The sequence below is a fragment of the Onychostruthus taczanowskii genome, unplaced genomic scaffold (assembly GCF_017590055.1).
Source record: "Onychostruthus taczanowskii isolate IOZ18803 unplaced genomic scaffold, ASM1759005v1 scaffold8, whole genome shotgun sequence".
Classification (NCBI taxonomy): Eukaryota; Metazoa; Chordata; class Aves; order Passeriformes; family Passeridae; genus Onychostruthus; species Onychostruthus taczanowskii.
In genome coordinates, this window is record NW_024505892.1 from 15,301,978 (window position 1) to 15,316,087 (window position 14,110).

Consider the following 14,110-nt stretch of genomic DNA (forward strand, 5'->3'; position numbering starts at 1 on the left):
AAGGAAGAAAGCTTATTCATATGAGCACTATCCAGACCAGGTGGTCAGAAAAGTTATGGACCACCTCGTCACATTCAAACAGTACAGAAAGTGAAATAAATGGGAAGGACTTTGCTCCCGTACTGAAGAAGTCTACTCAGTTTTGCTGTATTCATCGTACAGATTTAACCACTGCTTCCCCATACACTGAAAAGACAAAACTGACAAGTATTTTGTCCACATGGAAAAAACTGAATCCTGCCATCAATATTAAGTGCAGATCTCTTTCCTGGTTGCTGTTGCACACTCAGTCATCACACCGATGAATTTCAATGTTAGTATCAGAGAGACTGGTTATTCTCTGACGAAGAATATACATATATTCTTGGAATACTCATTGAGGTGTTTCAAAATACTTTCAGAATGATGTTAAATTTTTTCTCTCAGGAAGATTCTGAGATTATCTCAGCTGGTTAGAGGATGGTGTGAATAATGCCAGGGTTGTGGGTTTGATCCCTGTATGGGTCATTCGCACCATAACTGGCCTTGATGATTCTTCTGGGTCCCTTTCAGCTCAGACTGTCCTGTGATAACTGGATTACAATGGGCATGGGGTTTTTTGACACATTTTCTTACAAACAACGTACAAACATTTACCTTACTTGCATCTCGCTGTCTCACATCTCATAAACCCCTTCATGCATAAGCAAGCCAGGAGTCCTTAGGCTTTATTTTATAATCCCTTGCAGTGAACACTCATCGCCTGCCAGCTGATGGGCTTTTCAGTACAGTTTAGTGCTTAAGGGGCGCCTTCTGCTGTTTCTAGCTCCCCGGCTTTCATCTTCCCTGTCTCTGAGGCTGGAAGAAATGCGTCAAACCTTAATGAGGTCTGCAAGTGTCCACACACAAAGTATGTTTGGAGCTGTTTTGTTACTACCTCAGTGAGCTCTGCTTTTAATCCAGGCTACTGGAGTCCTGCCTAACTGTATGCTAAATTGCCTCAAGCATTTTGGTACTAACACAGGTCTGTTGTCTCTCCTTCCTCCCCTTTTAGTGACTGACTTCTACTTACTGGTGGAATTATTACTTACAGTTAAGTGTTACTAGGAAATTATTTACCATAACATCTCTTCAGCTGGTGTAAATTGACATAATTCCCCTAAGACTGGCAAAGCTATATTGGTTTACTGAAGCTGAGGATATGGCCTGTCCATCTGTTATTGGTGTGTTGCAGGAGGTGGCAGGCAGGAAACAAACATTTGTGTGGGTGGCCAATTTGATGTGGACAACAGGACTGCAAAACTCAGTTTGAAACTTACATAAAACTGAGCAGTCACACAAAAGCTGTTCTATTCCCCAACTAACTTCCTCCCACAACTCACTCTCTTACGTCTGTCTTTCCCCATATGTATTTTGTCTTGTGTACATACTGCATATTAGGATGTTTGTATCACTAATGTCTTTTTAAACTTCACTTCTAGATAGGAAATTGCGTGTCTTTGAATGGCCTTTTACTTTCCAATTTTGCATTACTTTCTGAAATTCAAAGTGGAACAAATTAATTTTATTATTATATATAAAATATAATTTCTTAGAAATGGAAAAAAATATAACAGCATTCCCCTAGTTCTGAGAGAAATTAATGCTTTTGCTGTGGTGTCACATTTTTAGTAGTTAAAGATGGTGTCAGTTTAAACTACAAGCTTTGAAACTTCATGTGAAGTGAGGGGGTGTGCAATTTTTCACATGATGTGAAGTGGTGTCCAATCTTTTGGATGGCTTTGGAAACTCTTTGCAAGAACAGCAGAGCATAGTACAGGCATTTGCCATGTGAATGCATTGTCATTTCAGTGGGCATGCACACTGATGTGCTATTTTCCACATGCATTTACAATTTGAAAGGAAAGCAGTACATTATGATCCCTTTTCCCAGATGCTTTTCTGTATCCATTTCCAGGTTAAGTTTCACTATGATCTTTGTAACTATGTTCTGAAAGTAATACAATTGCACAACTGTGAGCAATAAGTAGAATATAGTTATAATTCGCCCTAGAAGAATTCAGATGGCTCTCCCAGCATCCACAGTCAAAATCAAGATGTCGGGTGAAAGTCACACATTTAGAGTAATGAAACCAGATGAAGCCAGTCTCAACCTAGGTGCTTAACAGCAAACCTTAACAAAGAGCTTCTGAAATAATATATTTATGAAATACTAAATGTAAGTCACTGGTGAAGGTCTTCGATACTTTTACTCGCACTGGAGAACAGCCTTCTCTTTCAATATATAAAAGGCTTTCTTCCAAGACTATTTAATTTTGATGGTGCTATCCATGAGCATAAGGTACTACTCAATTTCGAGATAATAGTCTTGCTTCCATTACAATACATTACTCTAGGTATACATACACAAAGGGTTCTCTGCCTACCTTTCCTCTCCTTATTAAACACAGCTGAGGTCAATATTGAATCTTTTAATTCCACTTGTAATTAATCTCTTACAGTGATACTTAAACATTAAAATATTAAATATTTTGCATAATCTGACTGCATATGATTTTTTATGATCCACTTGATTTTACAGCTTCTTACAATACAGCAAGAGTTTTGTTAATTTCAAACAGAGAAGCCTTTCAGAAAATTTGCTTTGACTTTCATAAGAAAACATGATCCTACAATTATTACTACATTATTTTGTCAGCATGAAAGGACTCTCAGTAGAGAGAAGTGTTTTTAGCTTCTCTGTGATGTTACCTTTTTCTTTTCAGGACTGCACACAGATTTTGATGACATAATCATGCCTACTTTTGTCTTATGATTCCTGGGATTTACTATCTTAATTATTTTAATATGGAGGAAATGTGTAATAAATATTTTAAAATAATCATGAGAAAGATGTGCTTATGACTGAAGAGAGAACTGCCAAACTTCCCTGCTCTGTTTTTACAGCCAGCCAACCTGCAGAACATAACTCTGCTACAATAATGTGAAGGCTAAATACAATACTAGTGCTCAGTTTAAGGTGTGCAACCACTACAAAAAGAAAGTCTACTGAGAGCATGCAACTGGAAACCACGATCCTGAACAGTGAGCCATGCATAGGGCCTGGCAGTGACTGTCCAAATGCCCTTCGTTACCTCACTGTCCTTTACTATCTAATTTACTCTCTAATTAATTATAATTAATGGTCCAATCAGGCATTATTTGTATGCTTATCTTCTAGGGAAAAAAGCATGAGTGTCTTTTTAAACCTTTAAAACCATTGTTACATATTTAGGGAAGGGAAAGAAAGGTCAAGGAACTGGGATGACAGGTAGCCATTTTGCAACGTTGGCTCATCCCTGGGAGTTTGTTCCAGAGGCTGGGTGAACTCTGAGAAATTCTGCTTTCTGCACAAACTTCTCCCCACTGCTGGGAGTTACACTGGGCCAGAGGTCCAAGCTGATCTTTCTAGCTCAACTAAGTTGCCTCTCATGCTCTCCTTTAGGTTTCTATGTCCCTCTGCAGGTGTGCTGACCTGAAAAACATCTATCTTGCTTCCAAATCCTCCAGCATAAATTGGCAGGGAGAGAATTGTTAGCCCTAAAATCTTTGGATGTGAAAAGTTTTTCTAACGCACTTCTTGTCATGTCCTGGAATAAAATAATTTTGATCCAAAGAAAAATAAATTAGCTAATAAAAGATACAAGTTGACCCTGTAAAGTGCAGCCTCACCCATTAATTCTCTTATGGAGGACTTGATTTCTTTGGGAAGTGCCATTCTAATCCTTATAGGACATTTCCTTATAGCAGCTATAATGGGATGAAATGCTTTGGACTTACTTACTTCGTACATAGCTGGCATTAAAACCTTTCTTTTGGATACTGAAGTCGCTTTTAAATGACACAATCATTTCATTTCCAATAGAATTATAGGATAATCCTTTGGCAGTGATGCCACAAAGGTTCATTGGGCTTTCTCCATTGTCTAATGTCAGTGAATCATAAATGCAGCCCGGAGCTTCTTCAATGTCGAAATCAATAAATGTTAGCTGTATGATAAATCCATGAGGTGCTCGGATGATCCACTTGCACGCTTGGCTGTTGGGATAGTCACTGGGGAAGCATGGCGAAGTGAAAACTCCAGAGGGGTCAGTTAGCACAGTCCTACAGTCATAGCATCCATGAGCTGACAATGAAAACAGAGAAAAGCCGGAGGTCAGGCAGAGACGCAATTTAGGAGTAAAGTAACCATCAACACAAGAACTAAATGTATGTCTACACAGAAAAATAGAGATGGGAGGAAGAAAGGCAGAAAAAGACCTTGTTGTACTGGGGAAAATGTTGGAGGAACAGCATAGGAAAAGCATATTTTATGTAAGAAATCCTACAGCAAAGAAATACAAATTATATTGCTAAACAATAATTTGTGCACATGATACATATATATATTTATTATGTATATTGGCCTGATGAAGGCAAAATGAAAGCAATGTTTTTCAATTCAGAAAGGCAAATTGTAAAACTGCAACTTCTAAAAAGATGACGGTATAATTCACATCTTTTTGGTTGCTGGTCTGACTGTAGGTTATCCCAACAGCTCTATGACATGTTGTTGTTTCCAGAGAAGTGTCCCTGGAAAGGAGCAGCACAAGAGTTGGGCTGAAGAGCAGCAGAAGCAGCAGTCCCTGAAGGTTAGTCATCTGCATTTCCAGCTGATGCATTCCACATCACCCAGAAGGGTAGCAGTGAGCTACTGGCTTTTGAATCAACAGCAAATTACTGTGTCCTTCCCATGCTGACTCAGCTCCATTGACATATTTGCGGCAGTCAGGCTTTACGAAATTCTTACCCTATTTGTCATACTCCTTTGCTCACCTGCTGTGTTTACCCATGAGAATTTCAAGCCCAGTTAGTGCCCAGGGTTGCATTTCTTGTTTGGTTAACATTTGCTCATTTATCACATATTTACTTAGTGTATTATATGATACAATTACTGTGAACTGCCTGCTGCTGAAATCTGTAACACTTTGCCAAAGCAGCACTGAACAAAATAGGTGGGAACTGAATATCACTGAGAGATAACCAAAGAAACTAACTGGCCGGCCCATTTATGCTGAACAACTTTGCAGACATTTCACCAAGCCACAAATCCTGTGTCAAATCCTACAAGGATGAAAAAACAAGCATTATTAGTTGCCCCAAACTAAAACAACCTAAAAAGTTGCTGAGTATAAATTACATACAGAACAGTTATAAAATAGGAATAAATGCAACTAATTCCTCCAAAGAGCCCTTGATGTTTCTTTCCAGACAGGATCCTTATATTTTTCAGTCACATTTAAATGGTGTTTGAACAAATGGACCCTGACTCTGTGAAGTTGCATGCCAAAAATGCAGTTTACATCTGCAGTTAGAATTTAGAGGTATATTTTACACCGTTTTTATAATTTTTATTTGCAAAGCACGAATTCATATGGCCCAAATGAGGTAAAGAGACTGTTTGGGCTCTCAGAGCCAAATGCAGGCTGGTTACACTAGGAAAGCTCAGGGACTTCTTTGTTCAAGTGAGAAAAAAATATTGTCTGAAAGATTTGCAGGTAGCTTTGGGAACCAGTGGTGCTCCTGGAATTTGAAAACTTAATCTGTGTAGTACAAACAAAAGCCTGCCCATTTTTAATTTCCCTGTAAATCTTTACAGTCAGAGGACTATGCTCACTGGCACTGCAATCCTGGTGTTTCATTTATTAACCCGAGAGGGAATATTTACTTATTAGTGACTGTAAATCCTGCACTTGTGCAAACAGATGACAGCTTCATCCAGTGGATTTGGCAAATAGGTATAAGCTTTCAGAGAAGCACCTTAGACTGAGAGGAGGAGGAGCAGGAAAAGCATGCTCTGTGCCACAAGTCACTGCAGGCAGTCTCCCAGTCCAGGGCAAGTGAGCCCCTTGAGGGCAGAGCCCCCGTAAGACCGCTCCGGCCAGAGCTGTCTCCAGCTGGAAGGCTCTGTGATCCAGGATCCTGATTGCCAGGATGAGGGCTTACAGGCTGGGGATTTGGCAGCACACCTCACTCACTCTCCTTATTGCTGCCAGAGAAACAAATGACACAGAGCTCTCTGGGCAGCTAAGAAGTTTCCTTGGGCACTCAGACGGACCTGAAGCCAGGGACTAAGGTGTTAAGTGATGTAAATACATACAGGAACATGGGTGTTAATGTACACTGGTTAATGTACACTTGTGTTAATGTACACTGGGTCATCCCAGGACACCTAGAGTAATCTTAAGGGCATTATAAGACATTGCCAAAACAGAGAAAATATGCTACTTGTCAGTAAAAGTCTATGTACCTAATTGGTAGAACATTACACTCAACCTGAGACTGGAAAGATAAATTTGTCCATCAGAGAGAACTCTGATCTTCTTTGTGTTCATTAATTCTATTGATCATCAGCAACCAAAAACAGGACTCAGCTTTTCTATTTATCTCTCTCTCTTGAGTATTTATCATTGTTTCTGGGCTGCGCAAGAAGAAAAACCAGTACATATAACAAAAAATATTCTTATCCCGGATGTCACTGTAAATATTAAAACATAAATGTTATTTATGATTTTTTAATAATTTAATCTTTGCAGAAATTTATTCTTACTATATTACATCCATATTGTTTTGTTGATTTTACAGAACTAATGCAAAAAACCCCAGCCACTAAATTTAGGTAGGAAAATAAGTGCTCAAAACTTTGCATGCACAGAAGAAACAGATTTGGTAAGTAAAATGGTTGGGTTTTTGTTTTAAGTGGGTTGGCTCCATTTTGGTATAGTAGCTATTCTGTCCATGACTGCAATTTGAAGGAGAAATATCCTGTTTTCATGTAAATGTCCACAGTAGTAAGTAAAAAGAAAAGAAAACAAACAACAAAACTATATATAAACAGAATGGTTTTAAATGGAACGTTTTGCACAGCTTCTCATGAGACAGTTATTTTTCTATAAACATCACCTATTTTACTCATTAAAGAGAAAAATTGCTGTGGCAACGTTAGGCTGTCAGCCAAAGTTGACAGATATTTTGCAATCCCATTGGCCCAGAGCAGTTCTGAACTGTGGAGAATGAATACTTGTTGCAATACACACCACAAACATTTCTAGAAGCAATCCAAGATAATTTATTGATTTTAATGGGAACAAATTTAGCTATGATATTCCTGGTTAGGAGCCCCACATATCCACAATCTGCCTGTCAAGTAATTTTTCACCACCACAGAACAAAGGAAATTCACCGTCTAAATATATTTTATACAATAAAGGACTTTCTCTTTCTCCCCCTCCATTCTTTCCCAAACCAAAATGAACACCCCTTTCAAATAGAGAAATCAAGGACTTATTTTCAACATTTCCTAAACTGAAAGCTTCACTGGGCAATTCATTTGTTTCCATCAGGGGAATACACTGGAGTATGGTTTTCATAACCAATTTTTTTTTCTGCATCACATTCCTAGCTCCCATAGTAAAGAATATTGAAGTATTTAGTGTGATACTTCAATACTAAACTGAAAAGGGAAATTAACAAATTCCTCTGCAGCTAGTTAGAGCTTTCACCAAAGATATCTAAGTGATTCAGAAGTGTTAATTGACTTCAGTAGTGGAATAGACTGTAAGGGAAATGGCTTTTTCCTATCATGGCATGGAGATAATGGACAAAAATGGAAAAACTTTCCACAGATTTTTGGTTCCTCACAAACGAAATTAAACTACCGATTTTCCTTAACTACTTCATATTTGTACAGGGTTTTATATGTGCAAAGCACACTACCAATGACTTTAAACCGTAGCTGGGAGAGCACTTTGACCATCTGGCCCACTGTAGAAAATCCAAAAATGAGTATTTTTTGCCCAATGGAAAATTTTGGTCAAAGCAATTTGACCACTTTTAATAAGAACTTATCAGTAAAAGCAGCACTAGAATCCCATTTTCACAGTTGCCAGTTTTCCTAACCATGAAACCATTCCCTCTTTTCTAGGAGTTTCCTGACTATTCCTGACTATTTCCTGACTATTCCTGACTATGTTACATATATACCTTTTAACTTGGGTGAGGCAGAAAATACCCTATCCTAGTCTTTCCTACACCATGTTCAATTATCTGAAGAATGCAAACCTCATATCCTATGAAACAAAATTAATTGTCCAGCTTGTTTTGTCCACTGATTTTGCCTCTGTGGAGTCCCAGCACTGAATTCCACCATATGAACTCATCAAGACAACTGTAAGTACGGATATAAACAATTTCAAAAGTGACTTTCATGAGTCATTTATGGGAAGCTAAAGCCACAGCCAGACACAGAGCTATAATGCCTAACTGCAGATTTGGGAAGGAAACAGTGTTGATATAATCTTATCCCATATGTACATCTCTTTTCAAATTTTTTTCTTGAATGACTAACAAATTCCAGCATTTGCCTCCAAAATCTGTGCTAATATTCACATTTTCCTCTAATTTCTCACACTTCTCTACTTCTCTCCATTGTCATTGTTTACGCCTAAAACCTGTATTTTGTCCTTATTTTCTTTCACAGGCATGAGTTTTGACCTCTCCACCTGCTTTCATTTCTGCACTTATCCAACTATGGTGAAGTTCTGGACAACAAATTTTGTTTAGCCAAGAAATTTTACAAGAGCACAAAAGCAATCCAGTTTGGAACACTATCTATTTCAGCCCCAAAGACCCGAATTTTGTGAAGGTTACATCACATGAAAACAAGATCACTGTGCGGAAAAAAAGCCCGTACTTGCAGTTTATGCATTATCCAGGTTTTTTTTCAATCTAAGTTATGATTTGCACAGGAACTTCATTTTCACAGCTGAAGCACACAGTTTCCCACTGGATACTAGTGTAAATGACTCCACATGCTTAGGTAGTAGCACAGGATACCAATGACAACTGGGGTGGGTTGTATTAACACTACCAGTATTTTTTAAAAATACATTAAAAGATTCCCTCATAAAACAGAATGCTTCTGGATTTCATTCTGGCATAAAAATTAAATCTACTTCTCTCAGTGGATGATACAATTTTTATATGAAAATATCCTGAAATAAATCTATGTAGCTCTGGAATTAAATTTTCAGAAAGAAAACCCAAGTATTTTATGTTAACTCTAGTCATATTTAACTGAACAACAAAATCTCCCCTGCTTGACAGAATTAGGCCAATTCTAAACCACAGAAAATCTTAGCTAGAGTGCCTAGCACTTTAGACATAAAAAAGGAGTACAGAATTAATCATAATTTGCTTTCATGTTGACATCTGAGACTTTTTAAGCACTTTACATATATTTTAAAAGGCAGTACTAACAAAGATGGTCATTTAAACTGAGAAAGCACAGGCAGGTGACACAGCAGAGGCACTTGCAAGTGTGTGGTGATGCCCAAAATAAAAGAGAAAATTTACAATCATTTCGTGTCACAGCATAAAAAAAAACCCACCTAGTTCGATGAACATTGGGTGGAAAAAAGTTTTGCTTTGTAAGAAGCAATTAATTGTTCAGGGTTTTTTCTATTTCAAGGATATCACAACACAAATATGGCCAAACATTAGGTTAGATGTATTTATGACTGCAAATAGGTGGGTGAATGAGGTCAGCAATGGGCACACCTGCAGACAAGCAGAAGGAAGGGCCAAACCACCAAGATGTGGGTGGGCTGGAATGGCTACAGAACAAACAAACCCGTGTTATTCCAGCAAAACACAAACACCAAACCAAAAACAGCTATCCTATGGCATAGGCTTGGACAGTAGCTTATCTTCACCTCAAAAATAATTTTGAATGTAAAGGCAATCTGTAGATCTAGAGAAATGTCCATATGCAAAGTGGGAGCATATTAATTAAGAAATGTTCCATCATTTGCTCTGAACATAAAGTAATACCCTGCTCTGCTTAGTCACATTTAAGCTAGTAACAAGATAAAAACTTTTCAAAGTGTTAATGCAAAACAGGAAGTTTAGTGCTCTTCTGGAGCCTCTGCAGAACAAACCACGTACTCTGCTCTCTGGGCAACCCACACTTTGATTGAGCTCAGTCTGGGAAAGTTCAAATGAGGAGATGGGGCAGTTTTATTTTTGCTTCTTTATTTACTTTCTAAACTGTAGAAGCTGTATGATCTCTCAAAAAGATCTTTATTCTGCTACACTATGCTGATAAAAATTACTACGCACCACACCTAATTTAATGTTTGCAGCTACCGTAAGTGTCAAAATAAACAGACAATCCTAATTCTATTTAAACATTCAGATTTAAAAATAAAAGAAAGGATTATCTCTGTAATAAACAGAAAGGAAGTAAGATTCATTCTGATGTGCACAAAAGTTTGTCCCTTCACAATGTTACCAGGTTGAGGTCTACTGCTTGGAAATCTGACTGTGATTGTGTATAAATGCAGATACCCCCGGTTTTGTAATCATCATATGGAACAATATCTAATTTAGCATTTCTACAGCATTTCTACAACATTTCTAAAGCTTCTAAAACATTTCTACAACAGCTCTAAATTTCCAAAAGTGTTGAGCAAATACTATAACCTCACAGATATGCTTTGAATTTAAGCATGGACTTAAAATTCAACAACTGTTTAAAGTAATTTTCTGCACAATGGTGTCTTTGAGTTCTGTATTTGAAGCTTTGCAGTCCTGTCTTCAGCCTTGCAGCCCCCTCAAGGCTGAATGGGAGAGCACGACTCCGTAACTGCTGCTGTCTGAAAACCACATGGCAGGCACAGCACAGACCCGAGCAGCGAGGAAGGCTGTGCCATCCTTTCTAGGTCTGACCATTTTCTTTTCCTTTCAGTGAAAGGAGTAACCACTGGACCAACATTGGCAAAGACCCATTCAGGGAGAGAGATCCACTCTCAAACACAGAGGATGCTTATGGAAATGTGGTTTCCATGAAATTAAGTAATGCACATTGAATTTGGTGGGAGAAGGAGGTTGATTTTTTACACCAAACTGCAATGAAATACTTCCTTCCAGACTTGGAATTTCCTTACCAAATTACTTTATGCCTAAAGACCAGGAGAGGTAAGGTTTAATTCCAAGTCAGCCATGAACGTCCTATAAATGTCCTTTTATTCCCTGGACTCCCCACATAAAAATATAAGCATTATTCCTCTGCATAGGGCTCCAACCCATCCCACCACCCTTTGTTAGTAAGGTGTTACACTAACTTTCAACATTGCAAAGGCATCAGTAGCAGGCTTTGATGCTGGACAGTTTGGGTGTGGAGAAATACATTTCAATTCACCCTTGAGTTTTTTTAAATTTCTCCAAACACTGAACAGTCAAACTGCAGGTCATAAAAATCCCAGGCAGTGTAGTGTGGGTAATCAAAAAATGGAACACAGTAAAATTTAAATAATTTTCTAAAACATTCTTAAATATTTTATAATTATTATTAATAGTTGTAGAATACAGAGAATTCCCAACAGGATAAATATTACAAGTTTTTCTATGAAATCATCTGCATAGACTCATCAGTAATATAACCAGCATATTTTATAAAATAAAATTTTATAAGCTTTATATGACTGAAACTTTACATTATTCTTCTGTAACACATAATCAGATGTATTTTGAGCAAAAGTACAATAAAATTGCAGTTAGCAAGAATCTTTTGTATCTGTGTTATTCTTCATTTGCAAATGTGACTCTTTTGGTTGATTTCTGAGGAATCACTATTTTAAGCAATATTAAAAACTCAGTCCAGACTGTCATTCTGCATCATTCCCATTGCCTCATCTTCACAGTACTCCTTGTACCCAGCAAGAATTTAAAGCCTCCATATTCCTGACTGGAAATAGCACATAACCCTGGCAGAGTCTTTTATAATTCAATGAAAGACAAGATTGTGCTCTCACAAAATAATTCAACAATTTGGTTTTGGCCACTGAAGCCAGGAGACAAAGAGTGTACTATGCCCTGGCCAGTCCTATCAGCTTGCCTTGCATCATCATTTGCTGATGCATTATGTCCTGCAACATATGCTTTGAATGGATGAACTGACTGGTACACCTAGGAATAATAAGTGTAAGGAAAAAAAAAATCTCCTTACAGGCTAGTATAGAGACTTATATGAAAGTTTAATTGTTGTCTATGAATTCACTTATTATTTCTGCTTCCTCTTGCTCTAGCCCATATTGCTTATCAGTTTATTAACAAATTATATTTGTCATCACATGGAATTAGAACTGAGTATTTTCTCTCTTTCGTAAGACATGAACAAAGCACTTAATTAATGAAATTATATGTGGCAAATTGAAAACTGATAAAAGACAATATTTTCTCTTACATAACAATGCCAGCCTGTGGAACTCTGACCTGAAAACTATCAAAGCAGGGAAGATAAAACTCAGTGCACAGACATCTTCTCAATTATCTAAGAGGATCTCTGAATCCCTCCAGATAAAAAAAATTAATGAGACATAACTGCAAGAAATTGTAAACCTCATGGCTTATGTTTAAAATTAATCTTAACCAACTGTCCAGGAACAGTATTAATAGCTCCACCTTGGTCGTGGACACAATCCCAGTCTCCTGCCCTTACGGCTCCAGCTCAAGGCCAGCCCAGACAGGTCTTCTCCAAACCCTTCCAGGGTACGGGTACGGCTGAGCAGCCATCACAGGTCAGAGGCCATTCCCAGTTTGCAACCTGGATGCAGGTACCCCAGTTTTTGGAACTGTGTGCGCTTGAAACACAGCATGAAATGGCCTCTGAGGCAGAGAGCAGCTCTGGGCACATCCCATTTACTGGAGTGAATGTGACCATGGCACTGTGGGAGAGCAGACAAAGCCATGTGAGGCTGAGCACAAGGTTCTATCTTGTGTATCTTTGATAGGAGACAATTGAGCAGTTCTCATTAGTTTTGATGTTCCAACACTACACAGAAATCTGGGAGAAACAGGTGGTATTACATCCTGTTTCTAACATGATAATCAAAATTATCTTTCAGGATACCCTTGAGGTCAGTAGCAGTAATAATGTAACAAAAAAATCAGGAAGAGCAAAGCTTAATTTTCAAATCAGGTTAAGATTAGAAAAGCAGACATGAGAATAGTAAATTACTGACTCGGGAAGCATTTACCATGAACATAGGCAGTAACCAGTTACTACTAAATCCAAGAACAGGTTTTTCACTAAAACCAGAAATCAGCAGAAGCTGATTTGCACTTCCCCTTGACACAACTGTGCAACATCGTCCTATGCCAAGAGAGATTACGTTATTTATTTTTTCATAAATGAATATGTAAGCAACAGCTTGATTGCTAATCTTTTCATTAGGCACACAGATGGACTGGAACTTTACACAGGTTTAAGGTGTACCATTCATATGCAGGCTGTTGACACTTTGGACAGGACATTTCAGGGAACTGACTTCTCAAGATTAGCATCCTGTCCAGTCCTCAAAGGAGTCATCCAAGTACCGACATTATCAGTATCTGTTATGTGCTGGATCTCTAAAACTTTAGGATAGCCTTGGAAAGGTAAGAGCTGAAGCTCTTGAGTGGGATGCCAGCACAATACAGAGACCATCAGAGACTCAGTGTGTTTCAAGATATTCTGTGTTGCCCCCAGGCCCCATTTTATGCTGGAATTTAGTAGGTATTTATTTCTGTAGGGTTATCATTGCCAGCAAAAAAACTGTGACCCCTCTTGATCACTCTAGTGCAGATATCCTACTCCCTGACAGCAACTGACTTTATCACAGCAGTGACTCCAGCAGCTTTTGATTGATCTGGGAAATTGAGGGAACCAGCTACAATAGAAGAAAATACGTTCAGAGCCAGGGTGGGGGCCCTGCACTGCCTGTTTCCCCTTAGTTGTTTGGGTTTGTGCCAATGAAAATGGAAGTGGAAACAAACACACTGACTGGGTAAATCAGCCCTGACCCATATGAGTGGAGTTCACAGTGTAGACAAAGTTATGGATTTCCCCCAGAGGGAGGGGGTAATGTGAAAATCCTGTGTTACACCCATTGTAACTTAAGAATATTTTCATTGGCATTCCTGTGATAATCTTATAAAAATAACAGAATTGACTTGCTAGTTTTGGCTTGAGTTGGACTTTTTTTTCCACAAAGTAGCAGAAGTTTGGGACAAA

The 14,110-nt window shown here is 38.2% G+C and overlaps 1 protein-coding gene across 6 annotated transcripts in view; it reads right to left on the bottom strand.

The window, feature by feature from the left end:
- Window positions 1-14,110, bottom strand: part of ADGRG6 (adhesion G protein-coupled receptor G6) — a 109,812-nt gene that overhangs the window by 63,419 nt on the left and 32,283 nt on the right. For all 6 annotated transcript variants that reach the window (XM_041423938.1, XM_041423943.1, XM_041423939.1 and 3 more), the window contains exon 3: window positions 3,803-4,144. In XM_041423938.1, coding sequence (XP_041279872.1) covers window positions 3,803-4,144 — 342 coding nt within the window. The remainder of the gene's footprint in view (window positions 1-3,802; window positions 4,145-14,110) is intronic.